Source organism: Prinia subflava, chromosome 6 (assembly GCF_021018805.1).
Source record: "Prinia subflava isolate CZ2003 ecotype Zambia chromosome 6, Cam_Psub_1.2, whole genome shotgun sequence".
In the NCBI taxonomy this organism is placed as follows: domain Eukaryota; kingdom Metazoa; phylum Chordata; class Aves; order Passeriformes; family Cisticolidae; genus Prinia; species Prinia subflava.
In genome coordinates, this window is record NC_086252.1 from 37,318,219 (window position 1) to 37,344,574 (window position 26,356).

At 43.1% G+C, this 26,356-nt stretch overlaps 1 protein-coding gene across 2 annotated transcripts in view; it reads left to right on the top strand.

Annotated features, from left to right (window-relative positions):
• Nucleotides 1–25,365, top strand: part of LYPD6B (LY6/PLAUR domain containing 6B) — a 39,389-nt gene extending 14,024 nt beyond the window's left edge. For both annotated transcript variants that reach the window (XM_063401032.1, XM_063401031.1), the window contains exons 2-6: nt 17,513–17,609; nt 18,761–18,909; nt 19,952–20,050; nt 21,590–21,720; nt 24,064–25,365. In XM_063401032.1, coding sequence (XP_063257102.1) covers nt 18,801–18,909; nt 19,952–20,050; nt 21,590–21,720; nt 24,064–24,237 — 513 coding nt within the window. In that variant the 5' untranslated portion in view covers nt 17,513–17,609; nt 18,761–18,800 and the 3' untranslated portion in view covers nt 24,238–25,365. The remainder of the gene's footprint in view (nt 1–17,512; nt 17,610–18,760; nt 18,910–19,951; nt 20,051–21,589; nt 21,721–24,063) is intronic.
• The last annotated feature ends 991 nt before the right edge of the window (nt 25,366–26,356 follow it).

A 26,356-nucleotide genomic window follows, 5' to 3' on the forward strand; every position in this document is an offset into this window, starting at 1 on the left:
AACAGTCCCAGGGCAATCCTGCTTGAATCTGCTGATGCTTTCTTTAGGTTTCTGTTCATCTCAACACGTTTTCCCCTCTGCTTTCATCACTTTAAAACCCAAGCAAACACGTGTTCTTTTTGCAGGGTAACACTGCTTTGAGAAAAGGCCTTTTTATTTATCCCCTTCACTTCAAACCACGGCTCCACATGTGAAACCCAAAGCCATCTTTCCCCAGGGATTAGCTCTCCTCCAAAGACTTTTCACATTTTTTAATCTGCAGTTTCTATTCTCTTGAAGTGGCAGGAGTCAGTATGGAGCACGGGCTTGTTTATTGTCTCTGTCATCAAGAAATAGAGAAATTGTTTATTTGAATGTGTGGGGTTTTCTCCAGGCCAGGCCTAAGCCTGAAGTGAGCATTGAACACCCCTGCTTTGCTTCACATAAAACAAATCTGTGGTGTCCTTCAGTGCACAAAAAGGAACCAATGCTTCTTGAATTCTCATTATATCCTCCTTGTTTCTAAATAAACCAGTTAAAAACTGGGCTTCCAGCGGGGTGGGGTTTGTGTGAGTGGGAGAAGAGGGGCCTTGTGAGGGGAGTGTGTGACCCCAGGTGTGGAACCCATCGAGTTCCTCAGGCCATGGAATTGGGCACTCCGCTTTCTCCAGCGGGCTGGGAAAATGGCAAATGCCAGCTTGGTGTCTCCTTGGCACTCCGGAGTTCCTCAGGAATTGATTTCCGAGGGGATTCCAGACAGAGAGTGCCTTTGTTTGTCCCTAAAGTGTGCCAGAGCTTATGGGGCTGTGTAATGAGCCCCCTCACGTCGGGATGCTGCTGACAATCATTGACTTCCATCCTGGGCTAGTCCCCTCAAAGGAGAAAAAACTCAGTTTTTAATGGTGTTAATCGTTGTGTGGGAGCACAGTCATTAAGGGGGGTTTCGTGTGGGGTGGGTAATGATTTCCCGCCCTCAGTGTTGCATTTCCCCCCCTCAGTGTTGCATTTCCCCCCCTCAGAGTTGCATTTCCCCCCCTCAGTGTTGCATTTCCCCCCCTCAGTGTTGCATTTCCCCCCCTCAGTGTTGCATTTCCCACCCTCAGTGTTGCATTTCCCACCCTCAGTGTTGCATTTCCCCACCCTCAGTGTTGCATTTCCCCCCCTCAGTGTTGCATTTCCCCCCTCAGTGTTGCATTTCCCACCCTCAGAGTTGCATTTCCCAGGTGCTCTGGGTTGGGGCTTTCTCTGCTTCCAGTGCTGAACTTGGTAAGAAAACTGATCCACTTAAAAAACAAGGGGAAAAAAATTCCCTCGAGCACCTCTGTGCCATTTCCCTGCCCTCTGATTCCCTCTGCCCTCCTCCATTCAGCTCCATCCGTCTGCTTGTTCCTCCACATCCCTTTCCTGAGCAAACTCTTGGATCTTCCAGCTCCTCCAAGGGGATGATGGCCAAGAAATCCTCGGGGATTTCCCTCACTCCTTGTTGGCTTCTTCCAAAAAGGGAGTTGGGAGGCTCAGGGAAACCATCGAGGATACACCCAGGCAGGTAAAAAAAAACCCAAAACAAACCAAAAAACAAAAACAAACCCCACAAAAAATCCATATCTACATATCTGCATATCATCTATATACCAATCTATCTATAATCTATCTATAATCTATCTATAATCTATATACCAATCTATCTATAATCTATCTACCAATCTATCTATAATCTATCTATAATCTATCTATAATCTATCTATAATCTATCTATAATCTATCTATAATCTATCTATAATCTATCTATAATCTATCTATAATCTATCTATAATCTATCTATAATCTATCTATAATCTATCTATAATCTATCTATATATATAGATATATATCTATATATCTATATATATCGATATATCTATATCGATATATATAGATATATCGATATAGATACATAGATATATAGATATATATGATATATAGATATGAAATTCAGTTTAAAACAGGCTGGGGAAACCTTGATGCAAACAGCTCCTCGAGGGCTCCTCAGGTGAGGGTGGCACTGGTTGTGATCCTTTCAAATGGTGATTTCTGAAATTCTGAAGTTTCTGCCTCCCTGCTCAGGGTGTGCTCAGTTTAGAAATTAGATTTTTTCATCAGATTTCAAATCCCACAAACACGATCACGAGAGATTTCCAGGATTTTGAGTAAATTAGGCATCTCTTCTTGAAGTGTAACAATTGAGTTTTCTCAGATTTTCTCTGTTTTCTCTAAAATTTAGCAGAAGGGGATTTCAAGTCCCAACTTGAGGCTCTGGTCTGGGGGAAGGTGTCCCTGCCCATGGTAGGAGGTTGGAATTAATTGAGTTTTAACCCCAAACCATTCTGGGATGTTTTTTAAGGCCCATCTTGAAAGTTATTTTTGGTTTGCTATAAGAAACATTATTTAGGAGTCTTTGAAATTGCTGTACTTTGCTGTGAAACTTTCCTAATTTATTTATTAAAAGGGGATAGGAGGGGATTAGAGAAGATAAAATACAACCCAAGCAACCTTTGTAGCCATTTAGAAAAATATTTGAACTTGCAGCTCCTTTCAGGCAAACCCTGATTAATGACCCCTGAGCAAAGAAAATTAATCTGGAGTGATAAAAACCTCGTTGGTCACATCACCTGTCTGAATTCCTCTTCCAAACAGTGCTGGGATGCAGCAAGGGAGGAATCAGGGCTGGGATAATAAAATGGAAGAGATTCTGTAAATGTCAAATCTGTAATTTTGTTTTTTTGCTCCAGAGCTTGTGTCATTTTTCTTTAGACTCCAAATTTATGGGAGAGAAAAAATTCAACTTTATTTCTGTGCTAGTCTGGTCCATGGGAAACCAGTTGAGTTTTTATGGATGTTTGAAGGTTCTTAAGGTAATTGTAAAAATCCAGGCTGTGATTTTATCTGTGTTTTAGAGTTACCTTTCCACTTTAAATCGCTTTTTGATGGTGACTTGCAGCCTTCTCCACTCTGGGAATATTTCTTCCATGCTCTTTGTGGAGTACCATGGAAAAAATGAAAATTAAAATGTTATTTTTAATGTCAGAATAAGAAAAGGAGTGATCAGAATGACTTCATCATCTGCATTTAAGTAAACTTATATAAATGAATTTCGGTTGGAAGATAAATTACTCCTTTCCCTAGAATTCTTTTTCTCAAGTTAATTCCTGGCCCTAGAGAGGTTGATGGGAAATTTTGCTATTTCTTTCAGTGACCAGGAATTAAGTTATTTTTAAACTCCTTTTGTTATTCTTATAATAGAGCAAAAATAAGATTTTTCATTTTTCCCCCCTGGTTTCTCTGTTCCATGATTTTCTGGAGTTTAGTTCTTAACGACTTTCTGCTTCATTTTCATTTCAGCCTCAGTGAGGTGATTTAATTATTAACTTTTTTAGTCATTTATGTGTAAATTCTTTTATTTTTTTCCTCCACATGGTGCAAGAGCTAATCAGGAGTCCTCAGGGTGGCAGAGTCAGTTCCAGGCACTGGAGCATGAGCTTTGTCCAACTGAAACCAAAATGGTTTGTGCTGCAAGGGGAAACATTTGGAGTGATATTTCCACTTACAAAGAGAGACTGAGAACAAAAGGGGGTAAAAAGAGTTGCAAATGATGATGCAGTTTTGAAATGAGTCAGCTAGACCTGAAATTGTTATATATTATATATGTTATATATTATACATTATGCATTATGCATCATATATTACGTATTACACATTATATATTAAGTATTATGCATTATCTATAATGTATTTTATATTTTATGATAGAAAAATAAAATATAAAATACATTATAGATAATGTTTTAATAATATATTCATTGATATTAGACATTATATATGTGTCTGGTATAATACTTATACACTATATAATGCATTATATAATTTTATCTATTATATACTATCTGTTCTATTTATAATATATAATATATAATATATAGCATGTGTTACATATAATGATATTATATATATAATATTATATATTATAATATTATATATCATATATCATATGTTATATATCTTATATATGTGCAGCCAGGATCTTTGAGTGGCTTCTTTGGGTGTGTTTTGTTGTGCACGAAGATTCAGATGCAGGATTTTACCTCATTCAAATGCAGGATTTTTCCTCCAGCTTCCAAACAGGCAACTCTGCCTTCATCTCCTGGCTAATCCCACCAAAAATGAGTCAAAGCAGCATGGAAAGAGGTTATGGAATCCCAGGAAAAGATTGGAAAAGCCCTCCCAGCTCAGGGAGTCCCAGCTGTGCCCGATGCCCACCCTGTGCCCAGCCCAGAGCCCTGAGTGCCACCTCCAGGAATTCCTGGGACACCTCCAGGGATGGGCACTCCAAACCTCCCTGGGCAGTGCCAAGGCCTGAGCTCCCTTTCCAGGAAGAATTTTCCCCCTAATGTGCAAAAATGGGATTCTGAGGAGTTTCAGGCTCCTTTTCTGTGGCTGCTTGAGGGGTTTGGAGCTGTGGGGGAACAGGAAATGTTCCCTGCCAGAGGGGTGGGGTGGGGACACCGCTGCTGCTGCTGGGGCTGGATTGGATGGATGCTCCCTTTTGGGAAAAGCCTTTGGGGCTCTGGTGTTCAGGATCCCAGAAATGAGCTTGGAAAAGAGCTCCAAGGTCAAGGAGTGCCAGCTGTGCCCGGTGCCCACCCTGTCCCCAGCCCTGAGTGCCACCTCCAGGAATTCCTAGGACACCTCCAGGGATGGGCACTCCAAACCTCCCCGGCACTTCCAAGGCCTTTTCCTGGATTAAACCCCCATTCAAGCGTGTGTTGTGTTAAATGGGAGTGCCCAGGGCTGTGCTGGTGTTCACCAGGCAGGTTGGGAATGTCACAATTCCGTACTCCTAGCAGTGCTCCAGGCCTTGTTCTTCCCGAATTCCCTTCTCCTGAGGCACAGCCTCTCCTCTTGGATTTTGTGTCTTTTCACGTGGTTTGCTTTTCCAAATCTTTGACTTCCTGAATTGTTTGGCTGCTCTGTCCCTCACCAGTTCTGCGTTTTCTTTGTCTGAAGAGAGTCATGGAATCCCAGCCAGGTTTGGGTTGGGAAGGACCTTAAAGATTATCTGATTCCAGCCCTGCCATGGGCACTTCCACTGTCCCAGGCTGCTCCAGCCTGGCCCTGGGCACTTCCAGGGCTCCAGGGGCAGCCACAGCTGCTCTGGGAATTCCAGCCCAGCCAGGAATCCCTTCCCAATCTCCCACCCATCCCTGCCCTCTGGCACTGGGAGCCATTCCCTGTGTCCTGTCTCTCTATCCCTTGTCCCCAGTCCCTCTGCAGCTCTCCTGGAATGTCAGCAGCAGAACCAGGTCAAACCCAGCAGCCTGTGCCTCCCAAAACTGGAATTTTTTTGGGGACAGGTCCCCACCCTCCCTGCCTGTGCTGCCAGAACCCCTCAGGCAGTTTGCCTTCAGCAGGGGCCGGGTTTGAGCTCACCTGTGTGTCTGAGCTTCCCTGATCCAGCCCCAAAACACGTCAGGAATGCGAGGCAGCTCCCCAGGAAGGGCTGGGAGCGGCAGGGAAAGGCCGGCCTTGGCTTCGAGGCAAACTGGAGTTCACTGGGAGCTCTGGGACAGCACAAAGCCTGAGCTGCTCGTGTGTAAATAGAAATAAATGTATTTATTTATACAGCTGGGAAGAGAATGGGGCTGGAAAAGTGCCTTTCCTGGGATTCCTGTCACTGGGGCTGCCACCTTCCTGCTGCCTCCTCCCCAAAGCCTTTTCCCACTCCTCACACCCCGGCTGCCATCCTGCCCCAGGCCCTTGGGGATGCTGAGTTGCTGGGTCAGTGCTTCAGTTCTGCCCTAAATAATTCCCCATCCTGCCACTTTTTAGGTAAAAACTTGATGTGAAAAATCTTTAGGAATTTGTGTTCAGTTCTTGTGTTTCCCGTGGGAAAAGCTTGGGGTTTTTGCTGTACAAATGTTGTTAAAAATATGGTGTAAGGACAGAGGTTTTGGATTTGACTTTTATTTCTGTTTTCCTAAATCATGGAACAGTTTGGGTTAGAAGGGACTTCATGGATCCGTGGGCAGGGACACCTCCCACTGTCCCAGGCTGCTCCAGCCTGGCCTGGGACAGGGATCCAGGAGCAGCCACAGCTTCTCTGGACAACCTCCCTCACATTTAATGATTTCCCTGGGTTTACATTTTAATTTGGTAGAAAATGCAACACAAGAACTGATGGTGTTTATTAAGACACATAGATTAAAATGTAAAATCCCAAACAGAAAAGCCTGACAACATTTGTGTGGATGTAGAGGATTTCCAAGGGACCTTTACACAGGGGATGGAAAATAAAACCCCTTTTCAGCCACAGTGGGAGGAAATGTCCCACTTGTGCCAGACACACAGCACAGAGGGTTATTTTCCAGCACCTGGGACATTTATTATGATAACTGAAGCTTTGAAACTTCTGTTGAGCGTTTTTACAGGCAGAACACGACGTGTGGAGAGTTCTGCCCACAGCCAGGCTGCTGTGAGGAAGGGGATTTTGGAATTTGGATTTTTCAGTGAGTGTTGAACCTCAATAAGCACAGACTGGCGAGGCAGAGCAGGGTTTGTACTTCACATCCAGGATTAGGGCTGCCTTTTACAGTGGGAGCTGTGTGGGAGGCGTTTCTGAGAGAGAAAGTTTTCAGGAGCCCTCACAACATTTGGGATCCAAATCTGGTGAAACCGGCATGTTTAGATCCAGATTGTCTCAAAAAAGTGAGAAGATTTTTTCTGCCCCTGTGTGTGAATTGTGGAGAATTCCAAATGTCACATTCTGTGATTTCAGACACTTCCTAGAATGTTGCGGTGTCCTCACTCAAGCAGCAGGTGCTTTCAATTCAATCCAAAATATCCAATAAAGGCAATTTTTAAGGTTTATTTCCAGTTATATCACAGTCAGTGGTCAGCTCAGCACTTCATTAATGTTATTTGTGACAATTCTCAATGCTGGAATAGCAGTTGACATTTCAAGGAGTAATTTAATTTTTTTTAAGTAAATGCAGCTTTGTCCAGTTGTAACAAAATTTAGGGTAATTTTAAAATTAATATCTAAACTTAATATGGATAAATTTTGGTAGAAAGAATTTGAAATTATATGAAAGAATTTTTAAATTATATGAACTTAATAAAACCTACATGTCATAAAACCTTAAATTAATAGGATATAGACTTAATATTATCTAAACTTTATAAAACTTAAACTTATTAAAACTTAAAAATAACCTAAATTTAACAGGGCTTAAACTTTATTGAACTTAACATCATTTAACTGAATAATATTTAACTTGTATTTAGACTAAAGTACATAGAAATTAATTTTAATATTGAGAGAATACTAAGTTATAACTTAATTTAGATGTAAATATAGTAAATGATTTTAATTAAAAATTTACTCATTTTTTTGTAATAGGTCTTTTTTTTATATTGTAATGGGTTCTTGTACAATAAAATTGTGAATGACTGGGGACATTTAGCTGCTCCTGTGTTTTGTAGAGTGGCTGCAGTGATTTTTGCTCTTTATTCCATGTTCCATTCATTAATTTCTTCTTTTCCTGCCGAGGTGTCGGGGGTCACCCTGAACCCGAGGGATGCATTTAGATCTGGTTGAAAAGGGAATTATAAAATCAAATTTCTTTGCAGCTCAGAAAAAAAAAAGGAGATGGGTAACACAAAAAGATTCCTGGATCTGCAGGGAAGTTTTTGTTTGGCAAGGGGAGCGAGGTCTTGAAGAATTCTTTGAAAGACATTTCTGCTGTGATCTGTACTCTCTGGAGGAAAATCTTGGATTTTCCTGCTCTTCCATCCCTGATTTCTGCTCCTTCCTCTCACTGTGTCTTAAAGGAGGGGGTAAAACAGATCTGACATAAAAAAATCTGACAGTAACAATGAGGAGAGCAAGGAGAATAAAGAGAAATAATGGATGACCCCAAAAAACCAAAAACCAAGTGAGGAAGGGAGGAAATTTCTTGGATGTTAAGCGAACACAGCCACACCTCCATCTCCCTGTCTTGTTCCAGGCCCAGAACCTCCAGCCTGGAGCAAAATAACAAAATTTTCCCCCATCAGGGTGCAGAGGAGCATTCCAGCTCCTCCTGGTGCCAAGGCTTTCCTGTCCCAGCTTTCCGAGCCCGGGAGGGACTTGTGGCACAAGGCAGGGGAGTTTCACGTGGATGGGATTCTGCAGCTCTGCTCACAATTAAATCGGGATTATTCTTTTCACTCCACCCTGTTTTCCCCACCCTGCCCTCCCAAACCTTTGAAGAGAGGCCGGGTGGGGCTGCAGAGGCTGTCACAGTTCTCCTGGGTCTGGAGCCGTTCCAGGCTCAGGGAATTCTGCCAGCTCGGAGAAGTTTATCAGGGATGATGGAGATGATCACGACAACAAAACTGCTGCTCCTGGGGGTGTCACAGTGAGGGGGGCTTGTGGAGATGCCACTTATTGTCTAAAGTTTTTATTCAGAATGGTCGTAAAGATGGAGAAAGAGCCTGGGTTTGGCCCAGCTCTGCACCAGATTTACACCTCGGTGTAAATCCAGCCCTAACTGGATTAAAGTTCATCCTGGTTTGGCAATACCCAGATGCTTTTCCTTCTGTTCTGCAGGAATTCCCTTGGCTCTTCATTTTTCACGGACAAAACGTTCCTTTTTCCTTCAATTTCAGCACTGATTGGATAAATCCTGGCTCCTTCTCTTCTTTAGGAATGGACATAATCCCACTAAATTATAAACTGGATTTTGAGATGGGGCCTGGTACTTTGAGTTGGATTTTTTCCCAACAAATCTACTTCTTTGGAGGTTATGAAGTGTAAAATTCAATGTGTATCTGTAAAAACACGACATTTCTGGCTGCCAGCAAACACCTCCCGCTCTGTCACGGGTGAAATATGTTTAAGGTGTGCAATTATTCCTTAATATTGGAAAAATGGGAATGCTGGGGGGCTGCCCTGGACGGGAGCTGTTTGCAAGTGGGAAATTGGGACCTCCCAAGCCTTAGCCAGGTAATAAATGGACATTTCCCTTGCTTGACATTGACCTTTTGGAGATGAACTATTATTATCATTATGAATAATGCTAATGACTCATTTGCCTTTGGGATCGTTTCTGTGGAGGCTCGTACAGCAGTTAATTAATTTTCTTGTGCCTGCTTATTGATTACTCAGATGATTTCCATCGATCTGCTCTCGGTCCAGCCCTTCCCAAATCTCAGCTCTGGTCTTTGCCTTACTTCTCACGTGCCCCTTCTTTGTCTCCAAGTTTGGCCTTGTTCTTAAGGACTTAAGCAGTAAAACCCTGCCTGAGTTAACTTTTTGACCCCATTTTTGATAACAGCAGACGGAGAATTTTATCTTTCCCCAGCACTTTGTGCTGTTTCTGCAGTGTCTGATAAGAGCTGCAGGAATTCTGCTCCAGCATCTCCTCACTCTGGTCCAGGCAAAATCGGTATTTTTATGCTTAGATGGCTGCAAAAAAAGCAAAATATACATGATTCTTTTAAATTCTAGATTTATTCTTTGTCCTGCGAGGAAAAGTAGAATTTTTTATTCTCTTCTTGGCCAACGAGTTCCTATTTTTACCTAAAAATCCTTCCTGCCGTAATTATTTGTTTGTGGTGGTGCAGCCTGTGATTTGAATTCTTTGGAATAGGCTGAGGGATATTTTAATGGGATTTTTGCTTTCAGGGCTGTTCTAAACCCTGAGCAACAGGCCCCAGGTAGGTTTCATCCTATAGATTGTGTTACTCATTAATAACAGGTTATTCATTAATAACAGCTTAACCTACCTGCTGTAGGTTTTTATAGGGAGAGCTGGAGGATGGCTGTGGAGTTGGTGGGGTAATAATTGCTGTGTTTTCATGGTTGAACTCTGTAAATTGAATTTTTTCTTCTGCATAAAACATGCAGAAATTTGGGATTTGCCTGGAGGTATCCCAGGCCATGTTGGATGGGGCTTGGAGCAGCCTGGGATGGTGGAAGGTGGGCAGGGGTGGAATGGGATGAGCTTTAGGGTCCCTCTCAACCCAAATCCCAGGATTTATAGGACAAGCCTAGAGCAGGAAATTCCCAGTTCTCTCCCACACCCGTGGGTTGAGATCCAAACTCCCCCTGTTGTGTTTTCCTAACGACATCCTTGGAATTCTTGCATTTCCAACCTGCAATCCACTCTGGGAGACTGTAATAAATCATTCAGATTCAAGGTCAGGCTCTCACACACAATTTTTGGGGTGGAACTGGAGGATGGGGCGGTGCCCTGCTGAATTCCAAGCTGTGGAATATCCCAGGGGTTTTTCAGACCTGTGCAAGTCATATGGATAAAAACTGGGAATTAGCCTCGTGCTCTTGGCCTCTTCTTGCCCCTTTTTGGATCAGCAGATCAGGCTGGATCCCTCCCTGCGGCTGGGAGGATCTGACATGCAGCATTTAACACATTTATCCTGAATAATTCTGGATTTGTTGTATTTAACCTCCAATCTTTCTTTGCATTAACAACATCATCCTTTATCTCCTTGGGATGTGCCTCATTTCTTACCTTAAATGACCTTAAGCAACCGAGGATTTTGGGAGGTGATGAGGGAGGGAGACAGGACAGGATGAATTCATACCTTAAATTATATTTTAAAAGATGAAATTCTGTTCTGTCAGAGGCCGAGGGAGGGACCAGATGTACAATTTTCCAAGCTGTTCCCTTCAGCTGCTGCATCCATTTCTTAGTAGATATTACAATATTTAGAATATTTAAAGATATTTCCTACAGACACTGAGGAGTTTTTTTGGAGCAGCATCCTTTTATCGTGACAATTCAAGTGATTAAACAGCACCTGAATTGGTCAGGAATGTTGCCTCTGGTTGTTTTTTTTTTCCCTTTTCAGACCCCTAAGTCCATTCATGGTGGATAAGTGAGAGCAGCAGAAAGTTCTCTTATTTCAAAAGGTTCTTGAACCTCCTTTCCCCCTCTGTAATAAAGTTTATTGCTTCCTCTGTCTTTTCCTGGCATTGTGGAAGGGGGAGCTTTCCCCTGGCTGGGTACTTTTGTTCTGTAGAATCCTCCAGGCTTTAAAAAAAACCCTGAAAAAAACCCCTTAAAGCTCTAAAAGGTGCTGATTCAGCTCATTTTTTATATTCCCCACTAACTCGTTTGCCCTGACCCTTGTGTCCATATTTTTATTTAATTGCCCCGTGGATCCAGCCCATCCTGCCTTTCCCTTCCCTGTTTTCCCTCCTCTGTCAGCCCACAGTGCTCACCTGTAATTTTGAGTACAGGAATAATTCCAGGATGTTTTTTGGGAACCTTTCCGTGTTTGTGAGCTCGCACTCAAAACTTTGCTCCAGGCTGACCCTTGGGATTGAAGATCCTGAATTTGGAATGTCTGAATTCGGAAGTTTTGAATTTTGATTTTTTCTAGCCTTGTTTTCTTCATGTGCAGCTGTAAATCCTGGAAGGAGAGATTTGGTTTTGTGTTTGTGTCGACTCCTGGATAATCCATTTCCCACCTAAGGGATCACAAGAAAAGGAATGAGCTCCACGTTGCCCTCTGAAGCTCTTGATTTTTCATATTCCCAGAAAATCTTTGGAGAAATTATTGGGCTGCTTGAGAGACCGAATCCTGTAGGGTTTATTCCCAACTGGCAATTTCTGGAAGTCATTTAACCCCCGGCAAAGGGGTATTTCTGACCTGGAGATAAGGGTTCTATTTAATGAAAATTAATAGAGTTAACAAAAGGAAATTTAATATATTATTAGTAATAATGAAAATCTAATTTTCCCTTCAGTTTAGACAGAAAGCCTGATTGGTTCGGAGTATAGACCTCCAAAATAAATCAATATTTTTGTGTGTATTTCTCCACCTTTGTGCTGCTTTCCCCTTGATTCAGGATTCATAAAAACAAAAAAAAAACCCTAAAGATGAAGAGCTGCAACTTGATGGAAAAGTTTTCAATTCCTGAGCTTAGGAAGAGGAGCAGGGAGAAGGCAGTGAAACCATGGGGAGGGTGGAGAGAGGAGGTGCCAGAAATTCCAGAGGTTCCCAACAAAGGGCAGGAAGCGCTGGGGGAGAGGGGATGCCCTGTGGGAGGGGTGCTGCATCCACAGGGAAGGAGTTTCCAAGGATATTTTAATTGCAGAGTTATTCCTGCAGGAAATGCTGTACTGACCTGGCAGCAAGCAGAATTTCACTCATTCCCTGCCTCCATCACATTTGTGGTGCCAGTGAGTTCTTTTAACAAACAGAAACCTCATGTCAGTCATGAAAACATCACTGAAAGGTGACCTGCTTTAAATACATATATTAAAATATATTAAATATATATAAATATGTAGATAAAATATATATTATATAAAATATAATATATATATTATATAAAATATAAAAAGTGACTTGCTTTTAAATACACATATTAAAATATATTAAATATATTAAATATATTAAATATATTAAATATATTAAATATATGTAGATAAAATATATATTATATAAAATATAATATATTATATATATTATATAAAATATAAAAAGTGACCTGCTTTTAAATACCTATATTAAAATATATTACATATATTCAATATATAAAATATAATGATAATATAATATCTAATAATCTAATAATTAAATATATAAAATATAATAATAAAATATCTAATATATATTATATAAAATATAGAAAATATATTTAAATGTATATATTATATTTATAATTTATATAAAATTGGTATTACCTGCTTTAAAGTCACATTTTCAATAGGGACTTTTAATTCAGACACATTTATTCCTCAAAAAATGGGAATTCCCAGAGCTTGAGGAGCTTCAGGACAAAAATTCCCTCTCTGTGGGTTCAATATTTGGACGCCACTGGTCAGAATTGATTTTTAAATTCATTTATTCAGCAGCAGCTCCCTGGATGAGGTGTGGGATCGCTCCCAGCCATTCCTGGTGCATTCCAGGAGGTGATTTTGGTTGGGATTTGAAGGATTCCCTTGGAGCACGGAGCTGGTGTGAACATGAGGCAGAGATTACATCAGACAAGGAGCGCTGGGAGAAATTCCACACCTCAAACCCTGCCAGGATCCACCAGGAGTGACTCTGTGGGGTTTTTTGCTGGAATTCCAGTGCAATTCCTGCCCTAAACTGGTAACGAAGGATTTTTTGTGGACCTGGGGTGTGTCAGTGATATCAGAGGACTTTTTCAGCTGGAATATTCTGTGGTTCTTGAGCTTTGCTTTATTTTTGGGAAGGTGGTGGTGAAAGAATCACTCTGGTGTTGTGTTGGGGATCCATGGGGAAGGAGCTTCCAAGGATAATTTAATGTTGGTTGGGGAGTTATTCCTGGAGGAAACGCTGGATTGGTGAAGGGTTCTGCTCCAGGAAGGTGAAGGACATTTTGTTTGGACCCTGACAGCAAAATAAAACCAGACAAATGTCATTTCCCTTTTCTCCCTCTCCTTTCAGCACAAAGTCCGGGTTTGCAGCAGCACAGACAAGATCCCAAACCCTTCATAACCTGGGAAAAAAGCTTGGAAAGGACAGAGAACTGATTTTGTTGTTGTTTTTTGCATCCTTTTTTCCTCCTAAACAGCTGGAAAAATCTCCCAAGATAACAACCACGAGGAAAGAATTGAAAGGGTGACCTCGGAATTGGGTTCAAAAAGAGCTTTTCAGCTTCAGGAGCTCAGCTCTTGTCCCTTAAATCTGAATTTCAGTTGAAGGTGAAGAATGTTCTGTGTGATGCAGGACCTGCAGGTTTCCCATCCCGTTTCAGGCTGCAGCAGATTTTGGTGGATTTAGGATTTGAATTTCAGGATTTGAAGTAGATCTGTCTCCCAGTAAATCTCCCCGCTCTGGGTCTTGATCTTAAAATTGAATTTGGAAGGGAAGGTGGTGTTTCTTGGACTAGTGGAAATGTGTAGGTTCTTGTTGGTGTTGTCTGGGGTGGCTCCTGGTTTATTGGTGGAATGAGCAATGGAATTCCATGGCATCTGTGCCTGGGTGCACTGGGCAGAGCTTGTCTTAAAAATAGGATTTCACTTGGAAAATCAGGCAGTAAAACCCAGGGATATTCCTGAGGTTGAATTTAACTGCCTGAAAACTTTCATTTTCCATTGATTATAATTAATTTATAGAAATATACAGAAATCTCTTGATTTTTTGGGAGCAATGTTGTTTTGTCCCACCTTTTTCCTGTTGGAAAACAGGTCTGGAGTGTGCAGGAATACCTGGAGTAGTGCTGAATATGAGTAACGTGGCAGGATTAAAGAGATCTTTTATTGATGTAGTCTGCAGCTAAACCTGGAGAAGAAAATCGCTGAAAATCAGGATTTTCTCTCCTGTGTTGGGTGTTCATTCACTGGTTACTGATGGTCAGATCCACGGAGGTGTTTGATTAAATATTCTGTACATGTAATATTGTTAAACCTGAACATTCTGTAAATTTGATACTGTGAAACCAAGTCTGAAGGAAAGAAAAAAAAAACGCTGCTTATTCCTGTAATCTCTTTTCTCCAGAGCCATATTAAATTGCAATTTCCAGTCTTGCACAGGTGAGGGAGAGATTTAAACCAGCTACAGGTGATGTGTAAAAGCTGTTCCAAACTCAGCTTTTGGCCATCCAGAGCTTTGGCAAAGTGCAGTTCCTTGAGGAAATGGAAAACTGGCAGAAGGGAGTCAGAAATTTAACCTCATTAGTGGAGTTTTTAGACAAAACGAATGATTTTCCACACGGGGAAAATCCATCCATCCATGATGGGGGATTCGGGATTTTAACCTGAGCGTCAGTTTGAGCTGTGAAAGGAATAATGCTCTTTTAATTCTGTGTTTTCTCCTGGCAAATCCTTCACTCCAGTGCTGCTTCCCGGGTTTATCGTGTTCATCAGGGATTATTTTCTTTCTGATTATTTTCTTTTATTTTCGCAGTGGCAGTTGTGTGTTTGGTGGAGTCAGACACCTTCAGTCTCGCAGCCTTTTCCACCTCCCCTGCCATGCCAACATCATCCCCCGAGCTAAAATGATGTTGTGCTTTGCTTTTACAAGATCTCAGATAAAGAACTGGGTAATTTCATGTAATTAAGGCCCAATTTCATTCCAGATGTGGCTGTGGGTGCAGCTAAAGGAAGTGTGGGGTGTTTCAAAACCCGGCTGATGAGTTCAGTTGGGTTCTGTCGCTGTTGCTCCTTGCAGGTGTCTGTCAGTGTAGTGCAAAATCCATTTTCCTGGGGTGTGTTGTGCTAATAATAACATGCTGTGAGGCAAAAAGTGGAAAAAATAGAGACTTAACTCAGCGGGGAAGACAAGATCAAACTTCCAGAGCAAAGAGTTTTAAAATTTGCAGATCTGAAATAAATTTTTGGGGGGGGAAGGGGGTTAATTTGTAAAAATATCTACTTTCCCACCATCTTTTTATTTTAAACTGCTGTTTTCCTAAAGAAAATTATAGGTTTTTTTAAAAATTTGTTCTGTCCACTTCTTCCCTGGCTGGGTTTTGCGGGAATTAGATGGGCTCCAGAGAAGAGCATGAGAATGGGGAGAACATGAGAATTCTTGCCCATTTCAGCCAAGCTGAATTCCCTTGGTGGCCTCTGGGATTCGTGTCAGGGCCGTGTGGTGCTGTCAGGTGTTGAGTTTGAGCTTTTCAAAGAACAGAAAATCCCTTTCTGCCCCAGTCTGTGGAGCTCTCGTGTCCCAAAGTGCCATTTAACAACCTTAACAGGAGCGTTTGCAATTATCTAACAGCAACCTGAAAATTGCTCTCTCAGTGACAGCAGGAAGTTTTCATTTGCATTCCCTATCTGATGTTCAATCTGCTAATCCTCCACTGAGCCTGCCAGGAACAACGCTGTCGACAGACTCGAATTTTATTAAAATCAGAAGCCAGGGACGCTGCTTCCCGCTTTTCCATCACGCCCTGCAAGGTTCCAGCCCTCTGGAATATTTTCATTAGCTCAGCCGTTGTGCTGCTGGTTGTTTTCTTGAGGTGGGTTTTAGTCACAGGTTTTTTATAGCACTCGGCCCTTCCCTTTTTGGATTGTCTTCCCTCCCCCAGGAAAGCTGGAGCTCCCCGTTTGCTCTTGTTTATATAAGTTAATCTTCCATGTTGTGACAGTTTTCCCCTTCGTTAATGAGAGCTCCTAATTGGGCCTGATGAAACATTCGCTCACCCTGCTAGACAATATTATCTGCCAGCCCAGCAGAGATAAGGCAGGGTGAAGAAAATAAGCTTTTCAGAGATGCCGGGTGAGATATGAAAGGCGTTTTTTGGGCCAATATTTTCTTTCTTGATCCGAGAAGGCGCTGGTGGCGCAGCTGTGTAACCAAGCCCACGGCAAACAACATCCATTATTTATTGGCCTGCCTGGCAAACAAGGACACCTTTGACTGCAGCAGATTGGGAGGTCGATTTACTGAGCCTTCCCCCCGGCCACGGAGTCCCTGTTTGTATTTATATTCCCTAAATTTTTCCATTTGGGAACTCGGGGGAGGGGATCTGAAGCCTGCTGGCACAAATGGAATTGTGCCTTTTATTTGCTGTCCAGGTGCTTCAGATCCAGTTACAGCCCATAAAGGCAGAGCTGCCTTTAGCCAGCAGCAAGTACAGGACAAGGAGAGAAACCTTGGGAATGCTGGAGGGATTCAATTCCCTCCCTTCCCGCAGAGTAAAGTGGAAGTAATTTAAAAATGCTTGAATTTTGTGACGTTCTTGATCAAAACTGGGTTGCCCGAGATATTCCATGGATTTAAGTGTCCCAGGCCAGGCTGGAAGGACTTGGAGCAAGCTGAAGGCATGGAAGGGGAAGGGAGGTGGAACTGGATGAGCTTTAAATTCCCTTCCAACCCAAGCCATCCTGGAATTCCAGGATAAACAGTTATTTGCAAGGGATCCAGGAAGGAGAGCCATGACTTGAGGCACAAAAAGGGCTCTTCTCATCTTGTTACCAACCTCCCTCAGCCAGCGGGGATGAAGGAGCCCTCTTGGAAGGCTGGATCCCTGATGCTGCAGGGCCACGAGGACGGGGTCATTCAGATCAGGAATGTGGGAATTGCAGCCTCCTTGGAATTCCAGGAGCTGCATCAGCTCCACACATTGGGGTGGGCTGTTTGTTCATCATTCTCTAACTGGGAGGCTGCAGGTTTGTCTTTGCCTGCTCAGGTTCTCCTGCTGCTGGTTTGGGCTTCTGGTTTTGGGCAGGACTCGTGTGGAAAGTTGAGATATGTGTGGAATATTGGGAATATTCACTCGTGTGGTCCCACCCAAGTCATTCAGTAATGGTTTTCCTGGAGGAAACTCATCCTCAGGGATGGCCGGAGCCTCATCCCTTCACTTTTTGTCTTTTATTTGTCTTTTCTGGCACTGGAAAGGAGGGAATTTCAATTTCTGCAGTGCCACAGCACTCAACAAGAGCCATGCTGTGTGATTCAGGTGCTTCTTGGGTATTTCCTTGTAAAAACATAATTTTTTAATCTTCATTTAATGCTAATTTGTTTCTTCAAAGCACAGTTTTGATGATCTGTTGCTGTTTGTTCTCCACAGATTCTTCTGCCTAATCCTTCTTTGGATCCTGGCTGCAGCCAGAAGGAATCGGGACCATCCTATGGAAAACAGAGTTGGAAGTACACAGGGAGCAGAGGTAGGCTGTGACTTCGGAATATCTCCTGGAATACTCCCACAGAGCCAGGATTTAATAAGCAGATCTTAAGCAGCATGGTTAAATTCACAATAAAATTCACAATTCCTGAAATTCTGTTGTTTGCTTGGAAAAACCATCTCTGCTGGAGAAGGAAAAACCCAAACCAATCCAAAAACCCAGGGGAAAGAGGAAAATTCCTGGATTTCTCTGCTGAGCACCGTTTTCAGCCTGGCCAGGGTGTGCCTGGAAATTTGGAGGGAATGCCTTTGGCTCTGGTTTGGCAGGAGCCTCCACTCCAGCTTGTTTGTCCTGCTGGGAATTAGCGTGGGAGGAGCGAGGTTGGGATTTTTAATATTTTTAATAACCAGGCTCCGGGGTCACTGGAGTTTGCCACAATTCCCTGTGTTTGTCTGGAGGTGTGGAAATCTAAATACCAACCTGAGCAAAATGTTCATTTCTTCCCTCTAAAGCCCTGGCAGAGCACCCAGAGGCCCCCAAATAAATTTATTTTTGGGTGGTTGCATCTCACCCCTCTGAACTTTCCACCCTGCCCTTCTCCAAAACATCTGTGCCATCCCCAGGCATCCTCCTTAGCGTTCCCTCGGGATGCGCTTAAAAAGAAATAAATTGAATTTACACTTGGAATTTCTAATGCTGTGACAGTGCAAAGTGCACTTAAAATTCAGGTGATGTAGCTTGTCTGAAGTTCAATTTATTTATCTCAGGTGAGGGATTGGCTGTGGGTGTTAAAAGTGAGATTTCTGTGCGTTTTGCTTCCTTAGTGCTGTTTAGTCCAGACTGTTCCAAGTTGGATCCAAAGGACCTCTAAGTCTCCCTGTAAATTTTTAGGAATGCTTTCAAGGAATTTTTAAGATTCCTATTGCTCATGAGGACAAACAGGTGAAAGAAATAACGTGAACTTGAATTTTTTTGTTGGTTTTTTTGCAAGTTCAAGCCCTGTGTGAGGGGTTCTGGCCAGCAGAAGGCACCAGCAGCTCAGCTTTGTGCCGCTCGCCGGCATTCCCGGCGGATTGCCACGCTTCCAGCAGGATTTTCCCAGGACATCGATCACCCTGCTGCTCCGATTGTCCCGATTCCCGCTGGAAAATGCGGGATGTGATGTTGTGATGTGTTTTTCCTTGCCCTTGCAGGCCTGAGCAGCCCGGGTTTCCATGTGCACTGACTCCCAGGATGGGCTGGATCCGGCACGCGCTGTTTCTTCTCCCGTTCCTCATCCTTTCAGGAAATTGGGTTTCAGCTGAGAACATCAACTTCCACAACGTCAGGCTTCCACTGGACCGTAAGTAGCGTTTTTATGGAATTCTGCCCTTTTCCAGAGGGAATCCTGGCTTAGAATTTTGATTATTTGCCCCATCCCTCCGGTCCTTTGGGTTTCAGCTGTTGGTCTCCACTGAAACTTCACAATAAATATTCTGCTTCTCAACCCACAGCATGTTATCCCTAATATTTGACAGGTTGGCTAAAGGAAAATAAATCACCAGCATTGCCAAATTAAAGAGTGCATGAGGACTTTGACATTTGAGGGGCTTTTCTCGTATTTGTTTCTGTCTCCCTGCAGAGGAAATTATGCAGCGGTTCCCTTGTAAAATAATCCAGAACAGGTGGTTTTGGTCTTTTATCTTGTTGGGGGTTTTGTAAGGGGAGGAATAGGTGTTGCTCTATGCAATTAATTCAGTCTGAAGGTAATTAAAAACCTCGTGGGACCTGTGAAGCCAGTTGGCACTAATGGCATAATTTTTTTTTTTTTTTTTTTTTTTTTTTTTTTTTTTGGTCTCTTATCTGGCATCACCAGTGTTCCATCCCTTCATTTGCATTATCTGCATCATTAAACCAGCCAGGATATAATAGCTGGGTAGACTATCTGCCCCTAACGAACCCTGCACCTTCAAATAATTCATTTAAATAATGGAAATAAGATTTTCAAAGATCCTTCTGTTTGAAGGATCCAGCCTCTCCTCCCGAGTGGGAGCTGCTTTGGAAATGCAGTGTTTCCATCAAAGGGAAAATGTAGATTTGTGTTTGCTGTGCAAACCTGCACGAGCAGGGAGATAAACTCTTCCCTCTTTCCTGCTTTTCCCACCACTACCTCAATTTTGGATTATGAGAATGAAAACTGAGGATATATTTTAAGTTCAAGCCTAGGAGGGAAAAAAAGCTTTCTGCAAAACTTGTTTTATTTGTCTGACAGTGAAAAGATGCAAATATATATAATTGATTTCTGTAAATACGTGCGTGTACAAGCATAGTTTACAATATTTGAATTTTTTTCTCCATGCTTTCCAACCGACTGCATTTTTAATACTTTTTTAATACTTTCCAAGCCACTCCATTCCCAAACAGTTTCAAGTGCTTCACCTGTGACAACGCAGTGGACAACTACAACTGCAACAGATGGGCTGAGGATAGGTGGTGTCCTGAGAGTGAGTAAGGCTGGGCTGGGGAGGTGCTCTGTGATTTTTAACTTCCCTCTCCCTGACTCACCCCCTGCAGAAGTCTGGTTGATTCATGGGATTAATGTGCCAGCACAGTTTTGGGATTGGTGCTGCTGAGTCAGATCATTGCTGCTGACGTGACAATTGTGGCCATTCCTGAGTGTAGAGCAACAGGGGAAAACGATTTATCTCCATCTCTCTCTATTTTATATAGTACATAACAATAAAATATTAATATACAGACAGATTTCTGAATAATGCATCAATATTAATTAACTCTGTGTGTTTTTCTGTGTATATATCTAATGATGTGCTTTCCAGGAGTTAATTTTAACAATATTGTTTAAAAATCTTGGCGAATTTCCTCTGTAGCTTTATTCCCTTCAGGGTGTAAAGCAACAGTGAAAAACTATTTATTTCCATCTCTCTCGGTTTTATATAACAATAACATATTAATATACAGACAGATTTCTGAATAATGCATCAATATTAATTAACTCTATATGTTTTTCTGTGTATGTATCTAATGATACATATCTTTAACTCCCAGGAGTTAAAAATGTTTAAAAAACTTGGAGAATTTCCTCTGTAGCTTTATTCCCTTCAGAATGCAAAGCAACAGGGGGAAACTATTTATCTCCATCTCTCTCCATTTTATATAGTATATAACAATAAAATATTAATATATAAACAGATTTCTGAATCATACATCCATATGAATTATCTCTATATGTTTCTCTGTGTATATATCTGATTGTGTGCTTCCCTGGAGTTAATTTTAACAATATTGTTTAAAAACCTTGGAGAATTTCCTCTGTAGCTTTATTCCCTTCAGGGTGCAAAGCAACAGGGAAAAAATATTTATCTCCATCTCTCTCCATCTTATATAATGTATAACAGATAAATATTAATATACAAATAGATTTCTGAATCGTACATCAATATGAATTACCTCTGTATGTTTCTCTGTGTACATATTTAATGATGTGCTTCCCAGGAGTTAATTTTAAAGGTGTTGTTTTAAAAACCTGAATAATTTCCTCCCTTCCCTTTGGATTCCATCCCAAAATTCCGTGGTTCTTTGTGAGCGGCAGGACCTGACTGACTGGGGATCACAGCTGTGCTGAGGAGGACAAAACACAGAAAAGAATGGAAATGTTTCCTCCTTTCTCTTCCCTGTGCCATTCACGGGAAGGGTGGGAAAGGGGAAGAAGCAGAGCAGAGGAATGAGGAAACAAATCTGAAACCGCGCAGGAACGTGCTGCCAAAAAGAGGAGAGAGCTGGAAATAGAAGGGTGGATGCTGGTGCTAATTAGTAATTTAAATGAAAGCAGCCTTTCTGGAGGTTTGGAGGGTCAGCTGAGACTCCACACAAATGAATTTCTTGCTAAATGCTCTTTTGATCAAGTTGCAAACAGTTGTGCACAGCCGTTTTCTGGGAATATTTTCCTTAATTGCGTGCAGTTTGCAAACCCTGTTCCAAGGGCTGAGTTTGTGGGAACAAAGCTCCCGATTTTCCTTCTGCAGGCACCCGGTACTGCCTGACAGCTCACCTCTTCACAGCCCACGGCCAGAGCACCTCGGTCACCAAGAAATGTGCCACCGGCGAGGAGTGTCACCTGGTGGGGTGCCACCGCCGCGGGGACAGCGGCCACACGGTCAGCGCTGCGCCTGCCCTGCTCCTGTCCTGCTCCTGCCCTGCGCCTGCCCTACTCCTGCTCTACTCCTGTCCTACTCCTGCTCTACTCCTGTCCTTCTCCTGTCCTTCTCCTGTCCTACTTCTGTCCTGCTCCTGCTACTCCTGTTACTCCTGCCCTACTCCTGTCCTACTCCTGCTCTAATCCTGCCCTGCTCCTGTCCTACTCTTCCCTATTCTTCCCTGCTCCCGTCTTACTCCTGCCGTGCTCCCGTCTTACTCCTGCCCTGCTCCCGTCTTACTCCTGCCCTGCTCCTGTCCTTCTCCTGTCCTACTCCTGCTCTATTCTTGTCCTACTCCTGCTACTCTTGTCGTACTCATGTCCAACTCATGTCCTGCTCCTGCTGCTCCTGTTACTCCTCACCTGCTCCTCCTCTATTCCTGCCCTGTTCCTGCTGCTCCTGCCCTATACCTGCCCTATTCCTGCCCTGCTCCTGTCTTGCTCCTGCCCTGCTCCTGTCTTACTCCTGCTACTCCTGCCCTGCTCCTGCTACTCCTGTCCTTCTCCTGTCCTACTCCTGCTCTATTCCTGCCCTACTCGTGCTACTCATGTCCAACTCATGTCCTGCTCCTGCTGCTCCTGTTACTCCTGCCCTACTCCTGCCCTATTCCTGCCCTGCTCCTGTCCTACTCTTCCCTAGTCCTGCCCTGCTCCCGTCTTACTCCTGCCCTGCTCCTGTCTTACTCCCGCTACTCCTGCCCTGCTCCTGCTACTTCTGTCCTACTCCTGTCCTTCTCCTGTCCTACTCCTGCTCTATTCTTGTCCTACTCCTGCTACTCTTGTCGTACTCATGTCCAACTCATGTCCTGCTCCTGCTGCTCCTGTTACTCCTGCCCTACTCCTGCTCTATTCCTGCCCTGTTCCTGCTGCTCCTGCCCTATTCCTGCCCTACTCCTGTCCTACTCTTCCCTAGTCCTGCCCTGCTCCTGTCTTACTCCTGCCCTGCTCCTGTCTTACTCCTGCTACTCCTGCCCTGCTCCTGCTACTTCTGTCCTACTCCTGTCCTTCTCCTGTTCTACTCCTGCTCTATTCCTGCCCTACTCGTGCTACTCTTGTCGTACTCATGTCCTACTCATGTCCTGCTCCTGCTGCTCCTGTTACTTCTGCTCTATTCCTGCTCTATTCCTGCCCTGTTCCTGCTGCTCCTGCCCTATTCCTGCCCTATTCCTGCCCTATTCCTGCCCTACTCCTGTCCTACTCCTGCTCTAATCCTGCCCTGCTCCTGCCCTACTCCTGTCCTACTCTTCCCTTTTCTTCCCTGCTCCTGTCTTACTCCTGCCCTGTTCCTGTCTTACTCCTGCTACTCCTGTCCTATTCCTGCCCTGCCCCTGCCCTTCTCCTGCCCTGCTCCTGCCCTGCTCCTGCCCTATTCCTGCCTTGCTCCTTCCCTGCTCCTCCTACCCCTGTCCTGTTCCTGCCCTACTCCTGCTGCTCTTGTCCTACTCCTGCCCTGCTCCTGCCCTGCTCCTGCCCTGCTCCTGCCCTGCTCCTGCCCTACTCCTGCCCTGCTCCTGCCCTGCTCCTGGTGCACAGGCAGCCCCTGGAGCTGCCCATTCCCGGACTGGTTTTTCCAGGAGGATGTGCCAGGAGCCGCTCTGTGCTGGGATTTCTGCAAGAGGAGCAGCACCAAGCCCTCCCTCCTCCTCCCCTGCTGCTGCTGGCTGGAGGGGATAACAGCAGCTCCCTCCTGGGGTTTTGGGGTGCACCCAGGGCACGGAGCTCGGGGTTTGAGCTCTCAGGGAGGTTGTGCAAGACTCTGTTTGCCATGGGCTTAAGTGAGGCCGAGCTGAGTTTTTGTTCCGTGGGAAAAAACCCAAACTAGGCTGGACAAAACAAATCCTCTCCCAGATGGAGACCAAGCACAACTTTCAGCCCAAAAGTACAAACAGGAGTGGCTGGAGGGAGAAACAAGAAGGATGGGACCTCCCAGCCTGGAGCTGTAATTGGACAATTAAACCCCAATGTGCAAATGGACCAAGACTTATAAAAATGTGAGACCTTGTGACCAGTCTGCCATTTTGTGACCATTTTGGGTCCATTTTGTGCCCGTTTTGGATCCACCTTGGGTTTAGCCCTGTCCAGGCTCTTGTCCTGCCCGAGGTGGATCCTAGAGGCTTTTCAGTAAATCTCTGCTTTATTCTCTGGCTCTGTCCAGTCTCTGTTCCATCTCAGCCTGCCCAAGGCGTCATTTCAAACCTCCATCCATGCAAGCTCATTGCAACCCCGTGAAAGTCCTCAGCTTTTCCCGATCCCACAAATCCCCCCGAACGAATCCCTCTGGATTAACGCCCCTTTCCCCTCCAGGAGTGTGTTTCCTGCTGTGAGGGCATGATCTGCAACGTGGAGATCCCCACCAACGCCACCAACGCCGTGTTTGCTGTGCTGCAGGCCCGCAGGACGGCCGGGGGCGGCCGCGGCGCGCCCAGCCTGGCGCTGCTGGTGACAGCGGTGACAGCGGTGACAACGGCGCTGTCCTGACACAGCACCCTCCGGCAGAGCTGCTGGGACACACCCCGGGCCAGGAACCTCCAGGATCTCCAGGGAGAAGTCACTGACGTCCCTCAGTTACGGCGAATTTCAGGAGAGGCGCGTCGGGAACTCCTCGGATGTTTTAGCGGGAATCCTTCCCCGCAGTGTTGAAAATAAACCCCACAGAACCCCCCCGGAGGTGGGGCAGAGGGCTGGACTCAAGTTTAATTCCCTGTTTTCTGAGGAAAAGCCACATTTTCTTGGGTTTTTTTTTTGGACAGAACTGTGACAATCGCGATCAAAAGGATGGATCCATTTGGATGGAGGATGTGGAAAGGTGGAAATCGGATTTCTGCCTTTTCTGTGCATAAACAACACAGAGGTTCTTGTCTTTCCAGGGTGTGTTTGAGCTTGTCCTGATTTCACAGAGAACACCTCTGGTTTGCACAGAGAACAAATGTGAGGTTGGGTTTTCTCTGCTTGATCAGAGCTCTCATTCTCCTTGGCAATAATACAAAATCAAATCTTTTCTTTCTGTGAAATGTCTCATCCTCCCATTCTAAAGCTGTGGGAAATGTAGAATTCCTAAAAATCCTGTTGGAGCACCTAGAGCAGAACTCCTGATCTCCCAAGCCAAAGGGATTATTTCCTTGCAATTGAATCTCACCTCAGAATATCATAAAAATAAAAAATTTTGTGATATTGGGGTATCACGACTTTGAAATCATAGCTATGGTCAAGCAGCCTCATTATCCTAAAAATTCCAAGTGGGCACTTGTCTATCTCAGTTTGGCTTCACAGACGTTGTAATTCAAATATATTCAACTTTTCATTGCCTAAATTCACCCCAAAACTTTGGGAATGACTTTTCTGTAAATCCATACATTTTTGAACCTGAGTATAATTCAGAAACAATGCAAATCCATCCATTTGTGCAGTTAAATGTATTTTTTATGATATATATATGTGTGTGTGATATGATTTTTATTTACGTTGCACTGGACAGCCTAAAGAAAGTTTATTTTTAAAACTTGGTAAATTCTTCATTATTCAGTGTTTGGATGTTTTCTTATTGCTGTGTAACTGCTTTAAATCTTCTCCAGAAATGGCACTTTTAATAAAAAATATTGAATTATTTTCTGGTGGAGAACGTTTCTGGTGACAAATATTGCTTGGTAAAATCTTAATTTAAATTAAATTCTGCCCTGACTTCAGGATAATTTAAATTTCATCTTTTTTCCTGTATCCCAGCAATATTTTGGGGACTATTTACTCTCCCTTTTTGAGGGTAATTTATCCAGTTAGAGACACTCTGTGCTCAGAGAGGTTTAAAATGCTTGAAGAAAACTCAATTTTATTTGCATTTTTAAAACTCTGATTGCTGGAATCATTGCTAAAATAATTTTAAATGTCGTTTTTGTAATGTTTTAATGAAAATAAAAGGAAATCTCATTTATTCTGCTGTTGGCATCCAGGAGAGACAGAAAAAGCAGCTGCAAGCTTGGGGGAGTGGGAAAACAGAAAAATTATATTTTTCTTAATTATGAATTAAATCTTTTTCTTAATTATAAATTAAAATAATTCATAATTGTTTGAGAATATTTAAAAGGGAAACCATTTAAGAGTTTCAAGGTCACCTCACAAAGTTAATTTGTGGTAATTTGTCCCAGTTTTAGTGCTGGGGATTTTTATTTTTGAATTTTGTGAGGGGAGTTGGGATCTTTGTCTTTTTTAAGTTTTTATATATATATGTAATGGACTGTGTAATAATTTGGGAGTCTTATAATTTAATTTTTGGGGGGACAATTTTAAAAGTTTTTATAATTTTTGCGATTTTTTTGACTTTTTATAGTTTTTATTTTTGGGGGGATTTTTCAATGTTTTTTTTTAAAACATTTTTTATCTCCTTTTTTCCACCTTTTTAATTTTTTTTTAAATTTTGGTTTTTGCTTCTTTTTCCTTTGTTTCCTTCCCCTTCCCCTCCCCCTTTTTGGGTTGGTTTTAACCCCATTTTCTGATTTAACAGAGCAAAGACCAGTGGGGACATCCAACATCAATAATTATCCTGGAAATCCGAAAAACATGGAAAACACAAAACCTCTGGAGGAAAGAGATTTTCCAAGAGTTC